Source organism: Indicator indicator, chromosome 2, assembly GCF_027791375.1.
Source record: "Indicator indicator isolate 239-I01 chromosome 2, UM_Iind_1.1, whole genome shotgun sequence".
Classification (NCBI taxonomy): Eukaryota; Metazoa; Chordata; class Aves; order Piciformes; family Indicatoridae; genus Indicator; species Indicator indicator.
This window is the reverse complement of record NC_072011.1, coordinates 2,246,698-2,265,238: the sequence shown is the minus strand read 5'-3', so window position 1 is coordinate 2,265,238 and position 18,541 is coordinate 2,246,698. Positions and strand designations below refer to the sequence as shown.

Here is an 18,541-nt window from a genome sequence, read left to right as displayed (position 1 = left end):
AACACATCCAGATGGGTCTTGAAAGTCTGCAGAGAAAGAGACTCCACAACCTCTGTGGGCAGCCTGCTCCAGGGCTCTGTGACCCTCACAGTCAAGAAGTTCCTCTTCATGCTGAGGTGGAACCTCCTGTGCTGCAGTTTCTATCCACTGCCCCTTGTCCTATCCCAGGGTGCAACTGAGCAGAGCCTGTCCCTGTGCCCTCCCTCCTGACCCCCAGCCCTCAGCTATTGAGAGACATTGATCAGATCCCTCTCAGCCTTCTCCTCTCCAGACTAAGCACCCCCAGGGCTCTCAGCCTCTCCTCCCCAGGCAGTGCTCCAGTCCCTTCAGCATACTGGTTGCTCTCCATTGGACTCTCTCCAGCAGATCCCTGTCCCTCCTGAACTGGGGAGCCCAAAACTGGAACAATGTTCCAGCTGAGGTCTCACTAGGGCAGAGTAGAGGGGGAGGAGAACCTCCCTGGCTGCAGTGCTTGCTCTTTTTCTATATACCAGCCAGCACAGATGCTTTATGTTAGCAGTGTACTTCAGAGGCTTCTCCAGAATCACCACTGCTCTAAGCTCACTTCTTATTTTATACACTTCACAGGAGAACAGCCACTGGGGATGTGGGAGGGAGGGAGATGCACAAAGCTCATCATGGGAAAGGTAAGGAAATGCTTTATCATCTGGCAGACAGCCCATAGGGCAGGGCACTCCTGATCCTCAAGAACAATCTGCATATTCTGATCTCACTTGCTCAGGCTTTATGCCACTACAGCTGCCTTACAGACTTCACAGTCTCACAGTGTATCAGAGGTTGGAAGGGACCTCAAGAGGTCATCAGGTCCAACCCCACTGCCAAAGCAGCATCATTTAAAGTAGTCTGCACAGGAATGCATCCAGGTGGGGTTGGAAAGGCTCCAGAGAAGGAGACTCCACAACCCCCTTGGGCAGCCTGTTCCAGGGCTCTGTCACCTTCACTGCAAAGAAGTTTCTCCTCATGTGGAGCTGAAATCTTTTCTCTGTTCAAGTTTGTCTCCATTGTTCCTTGGCTTATTACTGTGAACCACCCCAAAGAGCCTGGCCCCCTCCACTTGACCCCCACTCCTCAGCTATTGAGAGACATTGATCAGATCCCCTCTCAGCCTTCTCTTCTCCACACAGCCCCAGGGCTCTCAGGCTCTCTTCCCAGGGGAGATGCTCAAGTCCCCTAAGCATCCTCCTGCCTCTCCCTTGGACTCTCTCCAGCAGCTCTCTGTCTCTCTTCAACTGGGGAGCCCCAAACTGGACACAGGATTGCAGCTGTGGTCTCAGCAGGGCAGAGCAGAGAGGCAGAAGAACTTCCCCAACCCTTCTGGACACCCTTCTTGATACACCCCAGGACCCCATTGGCTCTCTTGGCCACAAGGGCACATTGCTGTCCCATGCAGAACTTGCTGCCCACCAGCACTCCAAGCTCTTTCTCCATGGAGCTGCTCTCCAGCAGGGCAGCCTCTAACCTGTCCTGGTGCCTGCTGTTATTCCTCCCCAGATGCAGGACCCTGACCTTGTCCTTATTGAACTCCATGAGGTTTGCCTGCACCCAGCTCTCAGCCTGTCCATAACTTACAATATTCTGTGCAGCCAGGAAGCAACAAACAAGGAAAGTGTCCTTTCCCTGATTGCCCCTGTCAGAGTAGTCCACATCTTGTTCCCAGAACGCTTTTTCAGAGCTGACAGTGAGGAACTGCACTGCTGCAGTGATAAATTCTGCTCAGGCAAGAATTTGCCTGATCCTCCTCAGCACCTTGCTGAAACACAGTGCTAGCTGCTGTTACTCTTAGCATCATCATATGAGGAGAGGCTGAGGGAGCTGGGGGTGTTCAGCCTGGAGAAGAGGAGGCTCAGAGGGGACCTTATCACTCTCTACAACTACCTAAAAGAAAGTTGCAGTAAGGTGGGGGTCAGGCTCCTTGTGACAGCACAAGAGGGCATGGCCTGAAGCGTGGCCAGGGGAGGGCTAGCTTGGATGTTAGGAAGCAATTCCTGATGGAATGGGGAATTAGACACTGGGATGGACTGCCCAGGGAGGTGGTGGAGTCACCCTCCCTGGAGGTCTTTAAGAAAAGCTTGGCTGTGGCACTTGGTGGCAGGGTTTAGCTGATGTGGTGGTGTTAGGTCATAGGCTGGGCTTGATGATCTCAGAGGCCTTTCCAGCCTCAATAATTCTGTGACTCTACGCCTCTTAGCATCTGTTACTCAATACCTCTTAAAATACATCCAGCTTGTACAAAATCACAGAATGTTAGGGGCTGGAAGGGACTTCGAAAGCTCATCCAGTCCAACCTCCCTGCCTGAGCAGGGGCACCTAGACTAGGTCACACAGGAACATATCCAGGTGGGTTTTGAGGAGACTCCACAATCTCTCTGGGCAGCCTGTTCCAGGGTTTTGCCACCCTCACAGCAAAAAAAGAAAAAACATTACATTTTTCCTTATGTTCAGACTGCATAAAGAGAAGCAGAAGTATTAATGACCCTTCCAGGCTGCTTCACCTGAGCAGTTGTGTTTCACCTGAGCAGCTGTGCTTCACCTGAGTAGTTGTGCTTCAGAGCACCCAGGTTATTTCTGGAAATTGTTTCCAGAAGGTCACTTCCCCACAGAGCAGTCAATTAAAATTCTCAATCTAGTCCTTCCCTTAGCCAAGGCACAGAAACACTTGTTACAAATGGACAACCACAGAACCAAGAGTGGGAGGAGGAACACTCCAGTAACACCCTGGTATCCCAAAATAGCACCATGGCATTCCAGAGTCAGATTCAGGGACCCAGAGCCAGATCACAGAGTCAGAGAAACATTCAGGTTGGAAAAGAAACTCAGGAGCACCAAGTCCAACCCCGAACCCTACTCTACAAGGGTCACCCCTAAACCACAGCCCCAAGCACCACAGCCAAACCACCTTCAAACACAGCCAGGCTTGGGGACTAAGTCACTTCCCTGGGCAGCACATTCCAACCCTTGACCACTCTTTTTTCCTGATGTCCAGTCTAAACCTCCCCAGTCACAGCTTGAGGCCATTCCCTCTTGTTCTATCACTACTGACCTGGGAGAAGAGACCAGCACCAACCTCTCCACAACCTCCTTGCAGGGAGCTGCAGACAGCCAGGAGGTCTCCCCTCAGCCTCCTCTCTTTCACACTAACCAGCCCCAGCTCCTTCAGTCTCTCTCCAGCACATTTCTTCTCCAGGCCCTTCCCAGCTTCCTTACCCTCCTCTGCCCTGGCTCCAGCACCTCCACATCTCTCTTGCATTCAGGTGCCCCAAACTGGACACAACACTCCAGGTGTGGCCTCCCCAGAGCTGAGTCCCAGTGGACAATCCCCTCCCTGCTCCTGCTGGACACTCCTGCCCACACTGCCCTGCTGGTAGTGTGAAACCACAATACAATAGGAAGTGTTTCCCTTTTCAAAATACTCCAATAGTCCTTTTCACTCATACCAAACACCTTTGTTAAATCAGTGCACCTCAATTATGCTACAAGGAGCTGAGGAGATTGATTTACACAGGAGAAAATATGTAAGGGGGAAAAGAAGACATCTTACCTGAATTCACTGTGTTTGTTCTGAAGTCACCAGGAAGATGATGCAGGCACTTCCAAAAATCCAAGATATGTTTGGATGGTTTTCTTCAAGTGAGATAAATGTCTCTGTATTGGTTGAAAAGGGAGCAAAGTTGAGTGGCTTAGAGAATGCATCTCACTTTTAAATGCCTCCTAGGAGCAAGATCAACACCACAAAAAGGCATCACAGGATCAAAGGTTGTTAGGGGTTGGAAGGGACCTCTGGAGTTCTTCAAGTCCACCCCTCCCTGCCAGAGCAGGACCTTAGAATCCAGCACAGGTCCCACAGGAACACATCCAGACAGGGCTGGAAAGGCTCCAGACAAGGAGACTCCACAACCTCTCTGGGCAGCCTGTTCCAGGGCTCTGTGACCCTCACAGTGAAGAAGTTCCTCCTCATGTTGAGGTGGAACCTCCTGTGCTGCAGTTTATATCCATTGCCCCCTGTCTTATCACAGGGTGCAAGTGAGCAGAGCCTGTCCCTTGTCCCTTTTCCTTCCCTCCTGCCTCTCAGCCCTCAGCTATTGATAGACATTGATCAGATCCCTCTCAGTCTTCTCCTCTCCAGACTAACCACCCCCAGGGCTCTCAGCCTCTCCTCCCCAGGCAGTGCTCCAGTCCCTTCAGCATCCTTGGAGCCCTCCCTTGGACTCTCTCCAGCAGATCCCTGTCCATCTTGAACTGGGGAGCCCAAAACTGGATGCAATATTCCTGGTGGGGCCTCACCAGGGCAGAGTAGAGAGGAGAGAGAACCTTCCTTGATCTGCATACTCTTCAGACTCATGATGTTGGAAGCAGAACCAAAAAGTATATCTAGCTTTCACACATCCTAATTCAATAGATTAACCACTGGTCACTCTGTTATCTGGTTTTGTATTTTATTACTATTGATACTATGATAGATAGATAAATAGATAGATAGATAGATAGATAGATAGATAGATAGATAGATAGATAGATAGACAGACAAATTATACCTATTGATATTGTACTATAGGGTATTTTTATATATTTATATTATAAAAATACCCTATAGTACAATATCAATAGGTATAATTTGCATGTTTCATAGAATTACAGATTTCATGTTTGATTTGCATGTTTGATTGCATGTTTGATTTGCATGTTTCATAGAATTACAGATTTCTAGGCTGGTTTGTGTCAGGAAGGACCTCCAAAGATCATCCCCCACTAGATCAGGTTGCTCAGAACCTTATCTTTTACCTCTTTCTCCTACTATCATTGAATCACTATGTGGATACTACAACAAGCACAATAAAACAAATGCCAAAGGAGGGAGAAAGATAAGATTAGATAGATAGAGATAGAGATGATAGAGATGATAGAGACAGAGAGATAGAGAAACAAAGAAAGAGAGAGATTAGATAGATAAATACTCAACATAAATTTATGCAAAGTGTTAGACAGATGGGAGAAAATTCTCAGAATCAGAGAATTGTCAGGTTTGGAAGGGACCTCAAGGATCATCCAGTTCCAACCCCCCTGCCATGGGCAGGGACACCTCACACTACAGCAGGTTGCTCACAGCCACATCCAGCCTGGCTGCAAAAACCTCCAGGGATGAGGCTTCCACCACCTCCCTGGGCAACCTGTGCCAGTCTCTCACCACCCTCATGGGGAAGAATTTCCTCTAACATCCAATCTGAATCTACCCACTTCTAGTTTTGCTCCATTCCCCCCAGTCCTATCACTCCCTGACACCCTCAAAAGTCCCTCCCCAGCTTTCTTGTAGCCCCCTTCAGATACTGGTAGTCCACAAGAAGGTTTCCTCAGAGCCTTCTCTTCTCCTGACTGAACAACCCCAACACTCTGTCTCCATAGCAGAGGAGCTCCAGCCCTCTCCCATTCAAGTACCTAATGCTACATATCCTTCTACATTATCATGTCCTAGAATAATTCTTTGCAGTCCTCAGAATTGTGGTCACCTGCTCAGAATGGGGTTGTCCATTGCTAGCTAGAAACTAACCCACCTGAAACCATTTGGTCTGCAGGCAGGAAGCAAAGCGTGCTGTTACCACTGTCAACAAAGCAGGCACCTATCTCATATGAAGCTTTTCTCTGTTGAAAAGATAGATCAGTGTGTAAAAACAGCAATAAAACAAGATGAGGATTTGGCCTCATTTGTTTAGAAACAAGGAAATGGGAAAGGACACCAAGAATATCCATGCTGTGGACAGGAGCTCTGCCACCTCCTCCAGCTGAGGTTATTCCCAACACAAAACTTTGCTCTCTTTCATGGATTCCATTGGCCACTGGGAGAGAATTAGTGCCTAGGGAATGGAAAAATCCACCAGTTGGAGAAATTCTTTGATGTCAGCTGATCAATTACGTTGCCTGAGGGGGCTGCCAAGAGTCCCATGTGAAGAGCTCACAGGAAAAGGACAAAGCTGCCATCTTGAGTAGGTGTCTGCTGCTTGGAGGTTTGCTGTCAGGTCAGCCTGCCTGGGTAGCTGCCAGACAAATTCAGATTCTCATTGTTCAAGCTTTGGGTTTGGATTTCAGCCACAGCCATCAAACGTCATGGGGTGTCAAGTGGAGGGGGGCAGGCTCTTTTGGGTGGTGCACAGGAATAAGACAAGAAACAACAGGTTCAAGCTTGAACAGAGAGGATTTAACATCAACATGAGGAGAAACTTCTTTGCAGTGAGGCTGACAGAGCCCTGGAGCAGGCTGCCCAGGGAGGTTGTGGAGTCTCCTTCTCTGGAGCCTTTCCAACCCCACCTGGATGCATCCCTGTACAGACTACCCTGGGTGATGCTGCTTTGGACCCGAGGATCTCTGGAGGTCCCTTCCAACCTCTAATGCACTGTGATGCTGTGATCCTAGGGTCATGCCAAATCCCAGTGAGGATCTCATAAAAGTTCAGCTTCTGGATGAAAGGGCTGCTCCAGACGACTTCTTCAGGTTTGAGTTTGTTCTCACTGGTGCTGCTGTCTGTTAGTAAATCAAGAGAGTTTGCCTCTGAAGGTGGTGTATTGGTTTTCATAACCACATTTGATGATTGCTAACAAATCATAGCTTTAACCTCCCCAGAGGGGAACAGGATAACTCTGGGACACAAGTGGTTTGAGCAGACAGCTCAAAGCTGCCATCTACTCCTTCAGTCAGCATAACTGACAGTATGATGATGTACCTTCAGAACAGGAATTGTGCTTTGGAAGGACTCAGGAAATACTTACCAAGTGTAATTACTGTTTAAAGACAGCACCCACAGGAATCTCATCAGTCAAACATGTGCATGAAGTGTTTGATTCCAGCAGCCCGCCCTTGGTGATGGAAACAACCTTTTCATGCTTGGATAATGTGAAAGCTTGTGGTCAAAAATGCTTGGGTGGAAATACAACATAGAATCATAGTTCCAAGCCCCCTGCCATGGGCACTAGATCAGACTGTCTAGACCCTCATCCAGCCTGGCCTTCAACACCTCCAGGGATGGGGCCTCAACCACCTCCCTGGACAACCCATTCCAGGCTCTCACCACTCTCATGGGGAAGAACTTCTTCCTCACGTCCAGTCTGAATCTCCCCACTTCCAGCTTTATTCCATTCCCCCCAGTCCTCTCACTAGCTGATATTTTGAAAAGTCCCTCCCCAGCTTTCTTGTAGCCCCCTTCAGATACTGGAAGGCCACAAGAAGGTCTCCTCAGAGCCTTCTCCTCTCCAGACTGAACAACCCCAACTCTTTCAGTCTCTCATAAGAGAGGTGCTCCAGCCCTCTGCTCATCCTGGTGGTCCTTCTCTGGACACATTTCAGCATGTCCAGATCCCTCTTGGAACAGAGGCTCCAGAAGTGGATGCAGTACTCCAAGTGGGGTCTCAGCAGAGCTGAGCAGAGGGGGAGAATCACCTCCCTTGACCTGCTGGCCACACTTCTCTTGATGCAGCCCAGGCTCTGGTTGGCTTTCTGGGCTGCAAGTGCACACTGAGAGGCTCATGCTGAACTTCTCCTCTACCACCACTCCCAAGACCCTCTCCTCAAGGCTGCTCTCCAGCCAGTCACTGCCCAGCCTGGATTTGTGTTTGGGATTGCCTCGACCCAGCTGCAGGACCCTGCACTTGGTCTTGTTGAACCTCCTGAGGTTGGCTTGTGCCCAGCTCTGCAGCCTGTCCAGGTCCCTCTGGATGGATCCCTTCCCTCCAGTCTGTCTGCTGCACCACACAGCTTGGTGTCATCAGCAAACTTGCTGAGGGTGCACTCAATGCCTCTGTCCATGGCACCAACAAAGATGTTGAACAAGCCTGGTCCCAGGACTGAGCCCTGAGGGACTCCGCTCATGGGAGCATAGGTGTTTCCATGCTTGCTCTTTGTGGTGCTTGCTTTTCAAAACAGCTGTTGGTTCTTCCCTTGTGTTTTCTGCAGCAGTTAAGATCATGGATGAAGAAGAAGAATCATCAGGTGATGACATTTTGGCTACAGCCAGCATCTTTGACACGCTGCCTTTCGTCGTCGGTTCAAGCGCTCTCTCGACCGTGCCGCCCGAAGATGTTCTCTCCTATGTGTTGCCCTCAGACCAAACAGCACTGCTGCCTGCAGCAACCAGCCCATCCTACAGCCGCTCTGAGATCATTGAACAGTCCATTGAGCTACCAGACTCCTCGGTGCCTGCCTCTGGGAGCGCCCCTCCTGGGGCAGGAGCGGAGGACGTTGCCGTCGGTTTGATGAGCACGGCGGCACTGGATGAAGCGGAGCAGGGCAGTGGTTTTATCTCAGTGCTGACAACTGAGCCTGCAGAAGCCACCCCAGCTCCTACACTGAAGTATGTAACTACCAGCTCCATGACAACTGCAGGCAAAGGCAAAGAACTTGTGGTTTTCTTCAGCCTGAGGGTAACCAACATGCACTTTTCTGACGACCTCTTCAATAGGAGCTCGGCGGAATACAAAGCCCTGGAACAACAGTTCATGCAGCTGGTGGGTGAGAAGCAGCTTGACCAACACAGGCAATGTTGGGCAGAGTTTGAAGAAATGCACTGAGGAGCAGAGTATTTTAACAACAGCAGAGCCTGCTTTAATTCAGGCTGATAAGCTGTGTTTGTAAAGGATCCATAAAATCATAGACTCATAGAAGGGACCTCAATGTTCACCCAGTTACAACCCCCTGCCATGGGCAGGGACACCTCACACTACAGCAGGTTGCTCACAGCCACATCCAGCCTGGCTGCAAAAACTTCCAGGGATGAGGCTTCCACCACCTCCCTGGGCAACCTGTGCCAGTGTCTCACCACCCTCATGGGGAAGAATTTCTTCCTGACAACCAATCTGAATCTTCCCTCCTCTAGCTTGGATCCATTACCCCCAGTTCTATCACTCCCTGACACCCTAAAAAGTCACTCCCCAGCTTTCTTGTAGCCTCCTTCAGATACTGGAAGGCTACAAATAAGCCTGAGAGGCTCTCAAGTTACGAAGAAAAAATTTGTGAAGTCAGTGTTGAAAGTTTTCACTTGTTCAGGAGATTCCAGATGCATCAGAGTCAGAGAATGTCAGGTGTTGGAAGGGACCTCTAGAGACCATTGAGTCTAACCTTTCTGCCAGAGCAGGATTACTTAGGGCAGAACACACAGAAATGTATCCAGGTGGGTTTTGAAAGTCTTCAGAGAAGGAGACTCCACAACCTCTCCGGACAGCCTGTTCCAGGGCTCCAGCACTCTCACCGTGAAGAATTTTGTCCTCGTGTTGAGGTGGAACTTCCTGTGTTCCAGCTTGTATCCATTGCCCCTTGTCCTTTCACAGGACACCATTGAAAAGAGACCACAGTCTCACAGTATATCAGAGATCATCAGGTCCAATCCCCCTGCCAGAGCAGCAGCACCCAGGGGAGTCTGCACAGGAATGCATCCAGGTGGGGTTGGAAAGCCTCCACAGAAGGAGACTCCACAACCTCTCTGGGCAGCCTGTTCCAGGGCTCTGTCACCCTCACTGCAAAGAAGTTTCTCCTCCTGTTGAGCTGAAATCTTCTCTGTTCCAGTTTGTCTCCATTGTTCCTTGGCTTGTCACAGTGAACCACCCAGCAGAGCTTGATCCCCTCCACTTGACCCCCACCCCTCAGCTCTTGAGAGACATTGATCAGATCCCCTCTCAGCCTTCTCTTCTCCACACTAAACAGCCCCAGGGCTCTCAGGCTCTCTTCCCAGGGGAGATGCTCAAGTTCCCTAAGCATCCTTGTGGCTCTCTGTTGGATTCTCTCCAGCAGGTCTCTGTCTCTCTTCAACTTGGGAGCCCAAAACTGGACACCATCACCTTCATTGTGACACCTAGCCCTCAGATACTTACAGGCATTCATAAGATCCCCTCTCAGCCTTCTCTTCTCAAGACAGCCCCAGCTGTCTCACTCTTTCTTCATAAGAGAGCTGTTCAAGTCCCTCAACCAACCTGGCATATGTTCCCACCTGGTTTCTTTGGCTTTCCCTTAGATTCATGTCAACAGCATGGTGGTGCTGATAGCTTCTCAGGCTGCTGTCCTCATGCTGGGTTTAAAAATAATCCTTTTAAAGCATATCATGGCTTAGCAGGGGCAATGTGATTACATCTGGATTTTCTCTATGGGTACAATAGGGCAGCTCACTAACACCCCTGCTGTGCTTTGCCCCAACCTGCCTGGATTGCACATTTGAAAATAATTAAAGTTGGCTTTCCAGAAAGGTGATTTTTTTTTTTTAAATATATATTAATATTTGATTTTTTCCTCTTCCAGATGAATAAACTCCCAAGCTGCTCTGCATTCCATTACAGGGGAAATTGCTGCCCATCCATCTCAGCATATTATTTGAGATAGACTCAGAAGTCCAGAGAAGAGTGACAAACAGAAAAAAGGGAATTTGGGGAGGGGGGTAAGAGTTGTATGAAACTCAGAGATTTGTGTACTTGATAATGAGAAGGGAAGGTAAGAGAAACTGTCAGCAGGTAGAAACTGACAGAATTGGAGAATAAACCTTCTGAAGAGTGTATTGGGATCTGTTTTGGGCACCTCAATGCAAGAGAGATGTGGAGGTGCTGGAGCCAGGGCAGAGGAGGGCAAGGAAGCTGTGAAGGGTCTGGAGAATAAATCTGATGAAGAGAGACTGAAGGAGCTGGGGATGGTTAGTGTGAAAGAGAGGAGGCTGAGGGGAGACCTCATTGCTGTCTACAACTCCCTGAAAGGAGGTTGTGGAGAGGTTGGTGCTGGTCTCTTCTCCCAGGTAATTAGTGACAGAACAAGAGAGAATGGCCTCAACCTGTGACTGGGTAGGTTTAGACTGGACATTAGGAAACATTTTTTGATGTCAAGAGTGGTCAGGGATTGGAATGTGCTACCCAGGGAGATGGCTGAGTCCCCGAGCTGTTTGAAGGTGGTTTGGCTGTGGTGCTTGGAGCTGTGGTTTAGGGGTGAACCTTGTAGAGCAGGGGTCTGGGTTGGACTTTTTAGGCTATCAGGTAGTGATAGGACTGGGGGGAATGGAATAAAGCTGGAAGTGGGGAGATTCAGACTGGACGTGAGGAAGAAGTTCTTCCCCATGAGAGTGGTGAGAGCCTGGAATGGGTTGTCCAGGGAGGTGGTTGAGGCCCCATCCCTGGAGGTGTTTAAGGCCAGGCTGGATGAGGCTCTGGCCAGCCTGATCTAGTGTGAGGTGTTCCTGCCCATGGCAGGGGGGTTGGAACTGGATGATCCTTGTGGTGCCTTCCATCCCTGACTGATTCTGTGACTCTATGACTTGGTGATCCTTTCCAGCTGGAAGGTTTCTGTGATCCTGCAATTCCGTACATTAATATAAAGACAAATTTCTCTTTTGCAGCTACTTCCATACCTCCAATCCAACCTCACAGGTTTTAAGCACCTGGAAATACTGAACTTCAGGAATGGAAGTGTGATTGTGAACAGCAAGATGAAGTTTGCCCGGACGGTGCCGTACAACATCACGGAGGCAGTGCACTGCGTCCTGGAGGACTTCTGTGACGCTGCAGCCCAACAGCTCAACTTGGAGATTGACAGCTATTCCCTGGACATTGAGCCAGGTAAGATGGCCTTGCTCACCCTGTGCAGAATCATAACCTTGCAGAGAATGTGTTTTCCATATTTCTACAGCTTCAGAAGTATGATTTCTGCTTGGGAGCAGTAAGAATAAAGAAGATCATAGAACCATAGAACCCCTGCAGGGTTGGAAGGGACCTAAGGGATCATCCAGTTCCAGCCCCCCCTGCCATGGCCAGGGACACCTCACACTAGAGCAGGTTGCTCTAGGGACTTTTGAGGGTGTCAGGGAGTGACAGAACTGGGGGGATGGAGCAAAACTAGAAGTGGGGAGATTCAGATTGGGTGTTAGGAGGAAATTCTTCCCCATGAGGGTGGTGAGACACTGGCACAGGTTGCCCAGGGAGGTGGTGGAAGCCTCATCCCTGGAGGTTTTTGCAGCCAGGCTGGATGTGGCTGTGAACAACCTGCTCTGGTGTGAGGTGTCCCTGCCCACGGCAGGGGGGTTGGAACTGGCTTATCCTTAAGGTCCCTTCCAACTCAGACAATTCCATGATTAATTTCATGGGCATGGTGAGGAATGGCAGCAGTACCTCAGCATGCAGATGCCTTTAGCAGCTCTGGTTGAGGTGGCTTTTTTAATGTACAGATCTCTGGCAATCTCAGAGCAAATATCCATTTACAACTCATGTAGGTGGTTTCTAATTTGTTTTCTTCTTACATATCTCCTTGTGGCCACCAAGAGCACAGAGAGTGTGTGGTAAAGAAAACAAAACCACAGTGTTCAAACTTTGAAATGCTGCCACCACAAAATGGGGCTTTGCTGAATAAAAGAAGGAATTAGGTCACTAGGAGGAATGACCTTCAGGCTACCGCTCACTCACTGCTTTAGCAGCAAATCTGCAGAAATAAAAAATTAGAATGAGAAAGCTGCTAAAATGCAAACAAACAAACAAATATCATTTTCTTCATCATCCTCTCCATTGGCTGCCTTCCTGATGTGGTATTTCAATACAGAACCACAGAATACTTTAGGTTGGAGAGGACCCTTGAAGGTCATGCAGTCTGACCCCCCCGCAGTGAGCAGGGACATCCCCAACTAGATCAGGTTGCTCAGAGCTCCATCAAGCCTCACCTTGAATAGCTCCAGGCTTCTACCACCTCTCTGGGCAACCAGTTGCAGTATTCCACCACCCTCATAGTAAAGAACTTCTTCCTGACATCGAATCTGAATCTACCCTGCTCTAGTTTGAAACCATTCCCCCTTGTCCTATTGTCACATGCCCTTGTAAAAACTCCCCCCAGCAGCTTTCTGTAGGCCCCTTACAGGTACTGGAGGGCTGCTATAAGCTTTCCCTGGAGCCTTCTCTTCTCCAGGCTGGACAAGCCCAGCTCTCACACCCTAGCTTCATATGAGAAGTGCTCCACAGCCCTTTAATCATTTTTGTGGCCTCCTCTGGACCTGCTGCTTCAGCTCCATGTCCTTCTTGTGTTGAGGGTCCAAGAGCAGAGCAGACTGGCAGAATCAACTCTCTCCACCTTCTGGCCACACTTCTTTTGATGCAGCCCAGGATTAGCTCAAGAAGAGAGTATCATGATGTGTTTGCTGCAAGAGCTGATCATTCAAGGCTTATGAGCAGCAGGGAAATGTCAAAACAGAAGAAATTATCTCTAGAAAGCCAGGATAGTTCCACACAGGTGTTCCTAAGCTGTCTTTTCACTTCAGAGAACCAAAACCAAACAAAACCAAACCAAAACAAGCAAAAAAAAAAAAAAAAAAAACAAAAAAACACCAACCAACCAAAAACCCAAACGACCAAAATAAAACCAAACTACCCCCCCCCCCCCCCAGACTGTTTAGTAAATGAATAACTGTTTAGTAAATGAATGGATGGGAGCAAAATCCCATTTCTTGTGAGAGGAAGAGCCATCTAGTGGCAATGTGACCCCAGATTCAAACACTGATGGGCACAGGTTGCCCAGGGAGGTGGTGGAAGCCTCATCCCTGTAGGTTTTTGCAGCCAGGCTGGATGTGGCTGTGAGCAACCTGCTGTGGTGTGAGGTGTCCCTGCCCATGGCAGGGGGTTGGGACAGGATGAGCCTTGAGGTCCCTTCCTACCCTGACTCTGTGATCTGTGTGACAGCTGAAGTTAGGACCTTAAGCTGTCTCTGATTTGAGTCTTCCTATGACTACCAGCAGGCTCATTTTTCCTTAAACTCACTGAGCCATTCCTTACTAGTATTAAAAAAAAAAAAAAAGAAAAAAAAATAGAAAACAATCCTAAACCAACCAAACCACACAAAAAAAAACCACAAAAAAGCAACAACAAAAATATACATACCCCCAAACAGAAAAAAACTAACAAAACCCACAACAAAACAAAGAAGAAAAGAAAGAAACCAAACCCATCCAACCAAGAGGGGAAAAAACCCAAACAAGACAAACCCCGTAACAACAAAACTCAACAAAATGAGAAAAAGCCAAACCAAAACAGAGCAGGGTTGGACTAGGTGACCTTCAGAGGTCCCTTCCAACCCAGACCATTCTCTGATTCTATGAAAACCAAAACCCAGCCCTGCAAGCAGCTATTTTCTCCAGCCCATTCCAGCACTCCTAGCTTGCAGCCTTCCTACCCTTGTGCAGTATTCAATAATCTAATTCCTTCCTCTTGCCAGTCTGGAGGAAAAAAAAAGCTGCCAGGTGACCTTCTTGTGGCCTTCCAGTACCTGAAGGGGGCTACGAGAAAGCTGGGGAGGGACTTTTCAAAATATCAGCTAGTGACAGGACTGGGGGGAATGAATACAGCTGGAAGTGGGGAGATTCAGGCTGGACGTGAGGAAGAAGTTCTTCCCCATGAGAGTGGTGAGAGCCTGGAATGGGTTGTCCAGGGAGGTGGTTGAGGCCCCATCCCTGGAGGTGTTTAAGGCCAGGCTGGATGAGGCTCTGGCCAGCCTGATCTAGTGTGAGGTGTCCCTGCCCATGGCAGGGGGTTGGAACTGGATGATCCTTGTGGTGCCTTCCAACCCTAACTGATTCTGTGATTCTGTGAAATTCTCTCTCTGAGATCCCTGCAGCCAAAGCTATTATTTTCTAACAGAGATGCAAGGCTGTAGCACTGCATCCATGCACTTACAGTGGAAAAAAGAACAAAACAAAACACAAAACAGGGATGAAAATACCCAAATGTGAAAATTCTTGTCAATGGGCTGAAAATCAAATCACAGCTGACTAGTGATGAGGTAAAAAAAATGCAGAAATAAATACAGGCTTGCCTGCTTGCTGTCTCACAGAATCAGCCAGGTTGGAAGAGACCTCCAAGATCATCAAGTCCAACCTATCACCCAACCCTATCTAATCAACCAGACCATGGCACTAAGTGCCTCATCCAGGCTTTGCTTAAACACCTGCAGGGACACTGACCCCGGCACCTTCCTGGGCAGCACATCCCAATGGCCAATCTCTCTGTCTGGGAAGAACTTCTAGACTAACATCAGCCTATCGGACGTGGCACTTGGTGCCATGGTTTAGATAGGCATGAGGTGTAGGGTGACAGGTTGGACTCGATGATCCTTGAGGTCTCTTCCAGCCTTCTTGATTCTATGATTCTGTGATTCTATCCAGCAGGCAGAAGCAGCAGGCCAGACCTTGAGTCCTGTGTCCAGTTCTGGGCTCCTCAGTTCAAGAGAGGTATTGAGGTACTGAAGGGTGTCCAGAGAAGGGCAATGAAGCTGGGGAAGGGTCTGGAGCACAGCCCTGTGAGGAGAGGCTGAGGGAGCTGGGGGTGTTTAGCCTGGAGAAGAGGAGGCTCAGGGGAGACCTCATTGCTGTCTACAACTACCTGAAGGGAGGTTGTAGCCAGGTGGGGGTTGGTCTCTGCTCCCAGGCAGCCAGCAACAGAACAAGAGGACACAGTCTCAAGCTGTGCCAGGGGAGGTTTAGGCTGGATATTAGGAGGAAGTTCTTCACAGAGAGAGAGATTTGCCATTGGGATGTGCTGTCCAGGGAGATGGTGGAGTCACTGTCCCTGGAGGTGTTCAAGAGCAGCATGGATGAGGCACTTGGTGCCATGGTCTGGTTGATTGGATAGGGCTGGGTGATAGGTTGGACTGGATGATCTTGGAGGTCTCTTCCAACCTGGTTGATCCTATGATTCTATGAAATGTGAGCTGTTTCCTCTGCCTGCCAGGTTACTTGGGAGCAATGCAGCAACTAACAATCTCCTCATGCTTTGCAGCTGACCGGGCAGACCCCTGCAAGTTCATGGCATGTGCCCAGTTCTCTGAGTGCATCATGAACGAGTGGACCAAGGAGGCTGAGTGCCTCTGCCAGCCTGGCTATGCCAGCCAGGACGGACTGCCCTGCCGCAGCCTGTGCGAGCTGGAGCCACACCTCTGTGTCAATGGTGGGAAATGCCAGCTAGTTCCAGGGAGAGGAGCTGTTTGCAGGTGAGTACCTGGCTGCTTAACGTGGATTCTGGTAACAGCTGCCATGCCTGTGCCACCCACAAGCAAGGGGGTGGGGTGGGTTGAAATTACTCCCTTCTCCCACTCCCAACTAATTGGAGAGAATTACCACCACCACCCTCAAAATAAAATTGCCAGGCTAGCTCAGAAGGGTTTTGGAGAAAATGAAGCTCTACTGACAAGCAAACTAAAATCTAGAGATATGAAATGTGATGAGATGTGTAAAAAATATACAATATCTGTACAATATAGAGATACCTTAACGATTTATAAACAACACAGAAACTCCTCAGAACCCCCTGGACAGATCCAAGGGACCCAAGTCACCTCCTCCCCCACTCCTTCTTGACAAGCAAACTAAAATCTAGAGATATGAAATGCAGTGACTATGTACAAAATATACACCAAATGTACAATATGTAGATATTTGCAATTTATAAGCAACACAGAAACCCCTCAGAACCCCCTGGACAGATCCAAGGGAGCCATTCACCTCCTCCCTCACTCCCTCCCTCCTTCCTGGTACCTCACACAGTAGTCAAAACAGAGATCCCCTGGCAAGGCCATGGAAGGGAGAGAGAAGTTGCAAGCAGAAATGATAAGAGAAGAAAAGAGAGCAAGAACAGTTTCTTCCTCTGCTCTATAACCCATTATCAATCCAATGAATTCTATAGACCTTAGCATTACTTTCCTTTTGCATCCAATGGTAATTTATTTTACTCTCAGTCTTTGCAGTCAGGGACCAGACTAAAGTTCCCCCTTCCAACTGTTCCACAGGGCTGAGCAGGTATTTTTCAACAGCAAGATCTATGCTAATAAGCCAAGACCTCAACTTCCAGCAGCTCAGCATTCCAGACTTCAACAGCTCAGAGAGCTGGGGCTGAGCCTGGGGGAGCCTGAGGAGGGAATCTCATTAATGCTCATCAATAACTGAAGGGCAGATGTCAGGAGGATGAAGCCAGATTCTTCTCAGTGGTGGCCAGGACAAGGGGCAATGGCCACAAACTGGAACACAGGAGGTTCCACATAAGCAAAAAGGCCATTGGCATCCTGGGGGGGATTAGAAGGGCTGTGGTTAGGAGGTTGAGAGAGGTTCTCCTCCCCCTCTACTCTGCCCTGTTGAGGCCACATCCGGAATATTGTGTCCAGTTCTGAGCCCCTCAGTTCAAGAAGGACCTCAGGGAACTGCTTGAGAGAGTCCAGCAGAGAGCCCCAAAGCTGCTGAAGGCAGTGGAAGATCTTCCTTAGGAGGAGAGGCTGAGGGAGCTGAGGGCTCTGGAGCTTGGAGAGGAGGAGCCTGAGAGGTGAGCTCCTTGCTGGTGCTAAAGATGTGCAGGGGGAGTGCCCAGAGGCTGGAGCCAGGCTCTGCTGGGTGATGCCCAATGCCAGCACAAGGGGCAGTGGTGGAAGCTGAGCCATAGGAAGTTCCATGCAAACAGGAGGAAGAAGTTTTTGCCTGTGAGGGTGACAGAACCCTAGAATGGGCTGCCTAGGGGGGTTGTGGAGTCTCCCTCTCTGGAGATATTCAAATCCTGCCTGGATGCATTCCTGTGTGACCTGCTCTAGGTGATGCTGCTTTGGCAGGGGGGTTGGACTGGATGATTTTTCAAGGTCCCTTCCAGCCCCTACCATTCTGTGAAAAAAAAAAATTAACTTTGAGGGTGGCAGAGCAGTGGGACCAGCTGCTGGACTCTCCAGAGCACTGGGTGAGACTGCACACAAGGCACAGAGGAGCTGAGCAGCCATGTGTGCAAGCAAGAGGCAAGTTACAATCCTTGCACTTGTTTATTCTCCCTTGATATTGACTGTATTGGGTTCATGACACATCTTTAGCATTCTTAGGGGTTCGTGTCAATAAATAGGACTACTGAGCAAATTATTCACATGGTAATTTCAGTGCAGCCACACAGCTGCCATAATTCATCTTCTGCAGTGAGCATCACAGAAAGGATAGGAGAAGATTATATTGAATTCCCTGCAGGTACTGCAGAATTCCTGAGTCACAGCAATGCAGCTGCAGTATTTTGTACTAGAAATCAGCCTGTGACCTAAAGAGGTCCTCTTTACAACTCCACTGAAGTAGCAAAGGGTACAGGCTGCTTCTCCAAGAGCAGCAGCACACCAAGGACCACAACACCTTTCAGTTTCAGAAAAGCCCTGAGTGGATGTACAGCAGCAACCAACTCCTCACTGGGAATGACAAAAGCATTACAAATAATAAATGAAACTCTTCTGTGAATTAGAGGCAAGTTACAAACAAACTTCCCAGCAGCTGCAGACTGACATCCTGGGCAAAATTCTACAGTCAGCAAAGAGAAAATTATCACAGAATCATTCAAGTTGGAAAAGAGCCTCAGGAGCACCAGGTCCAACCCAGAACCCTACTCTGCAAGGTTCACCCCTAAACCATAGCCCTAAGCACCACATCCAAACCACCTTGAAACACATCCAGGTGTAACAGTGTGAGAGCTGAAATCCCCTCCCACACTGACAATAACCAGGCTTGGGCACTCCACCACCTCCCTGGGCAGCACAT

The 18,541-nt window shown here is 49.0% G+C and overlaps 1 protein-coding gene across 1 annotated transcript in view; it reads left to right on the top strand.

The window, feature by feature from the left end:
• The window catches only part of IMPG1 (interphotoreceptor matrix proteoglycan 1), an 81,951-nt gene that overhangs the window by 61,195 nt on the left and 2,215 nt on the right, over positions 1-18,541 (top strand). Inside the window, exons 13-15 of the mRNA XM_054399151.1 lie at positions 7,957-8,507; positions 11,366-11,585; positions 15,777-15,987. Of these exons, the coding sequence (XP_054255126.1) occupies positions 7,957-8,507; positions 11,366-11,585; positions 15,777-15,987 (982 nt within the window). The remainder of the gene's footprint in view (positions 1-7,956; positions 8,508-11,365; positions 11,586-15,776; positions 15,988-18,541) is intronic.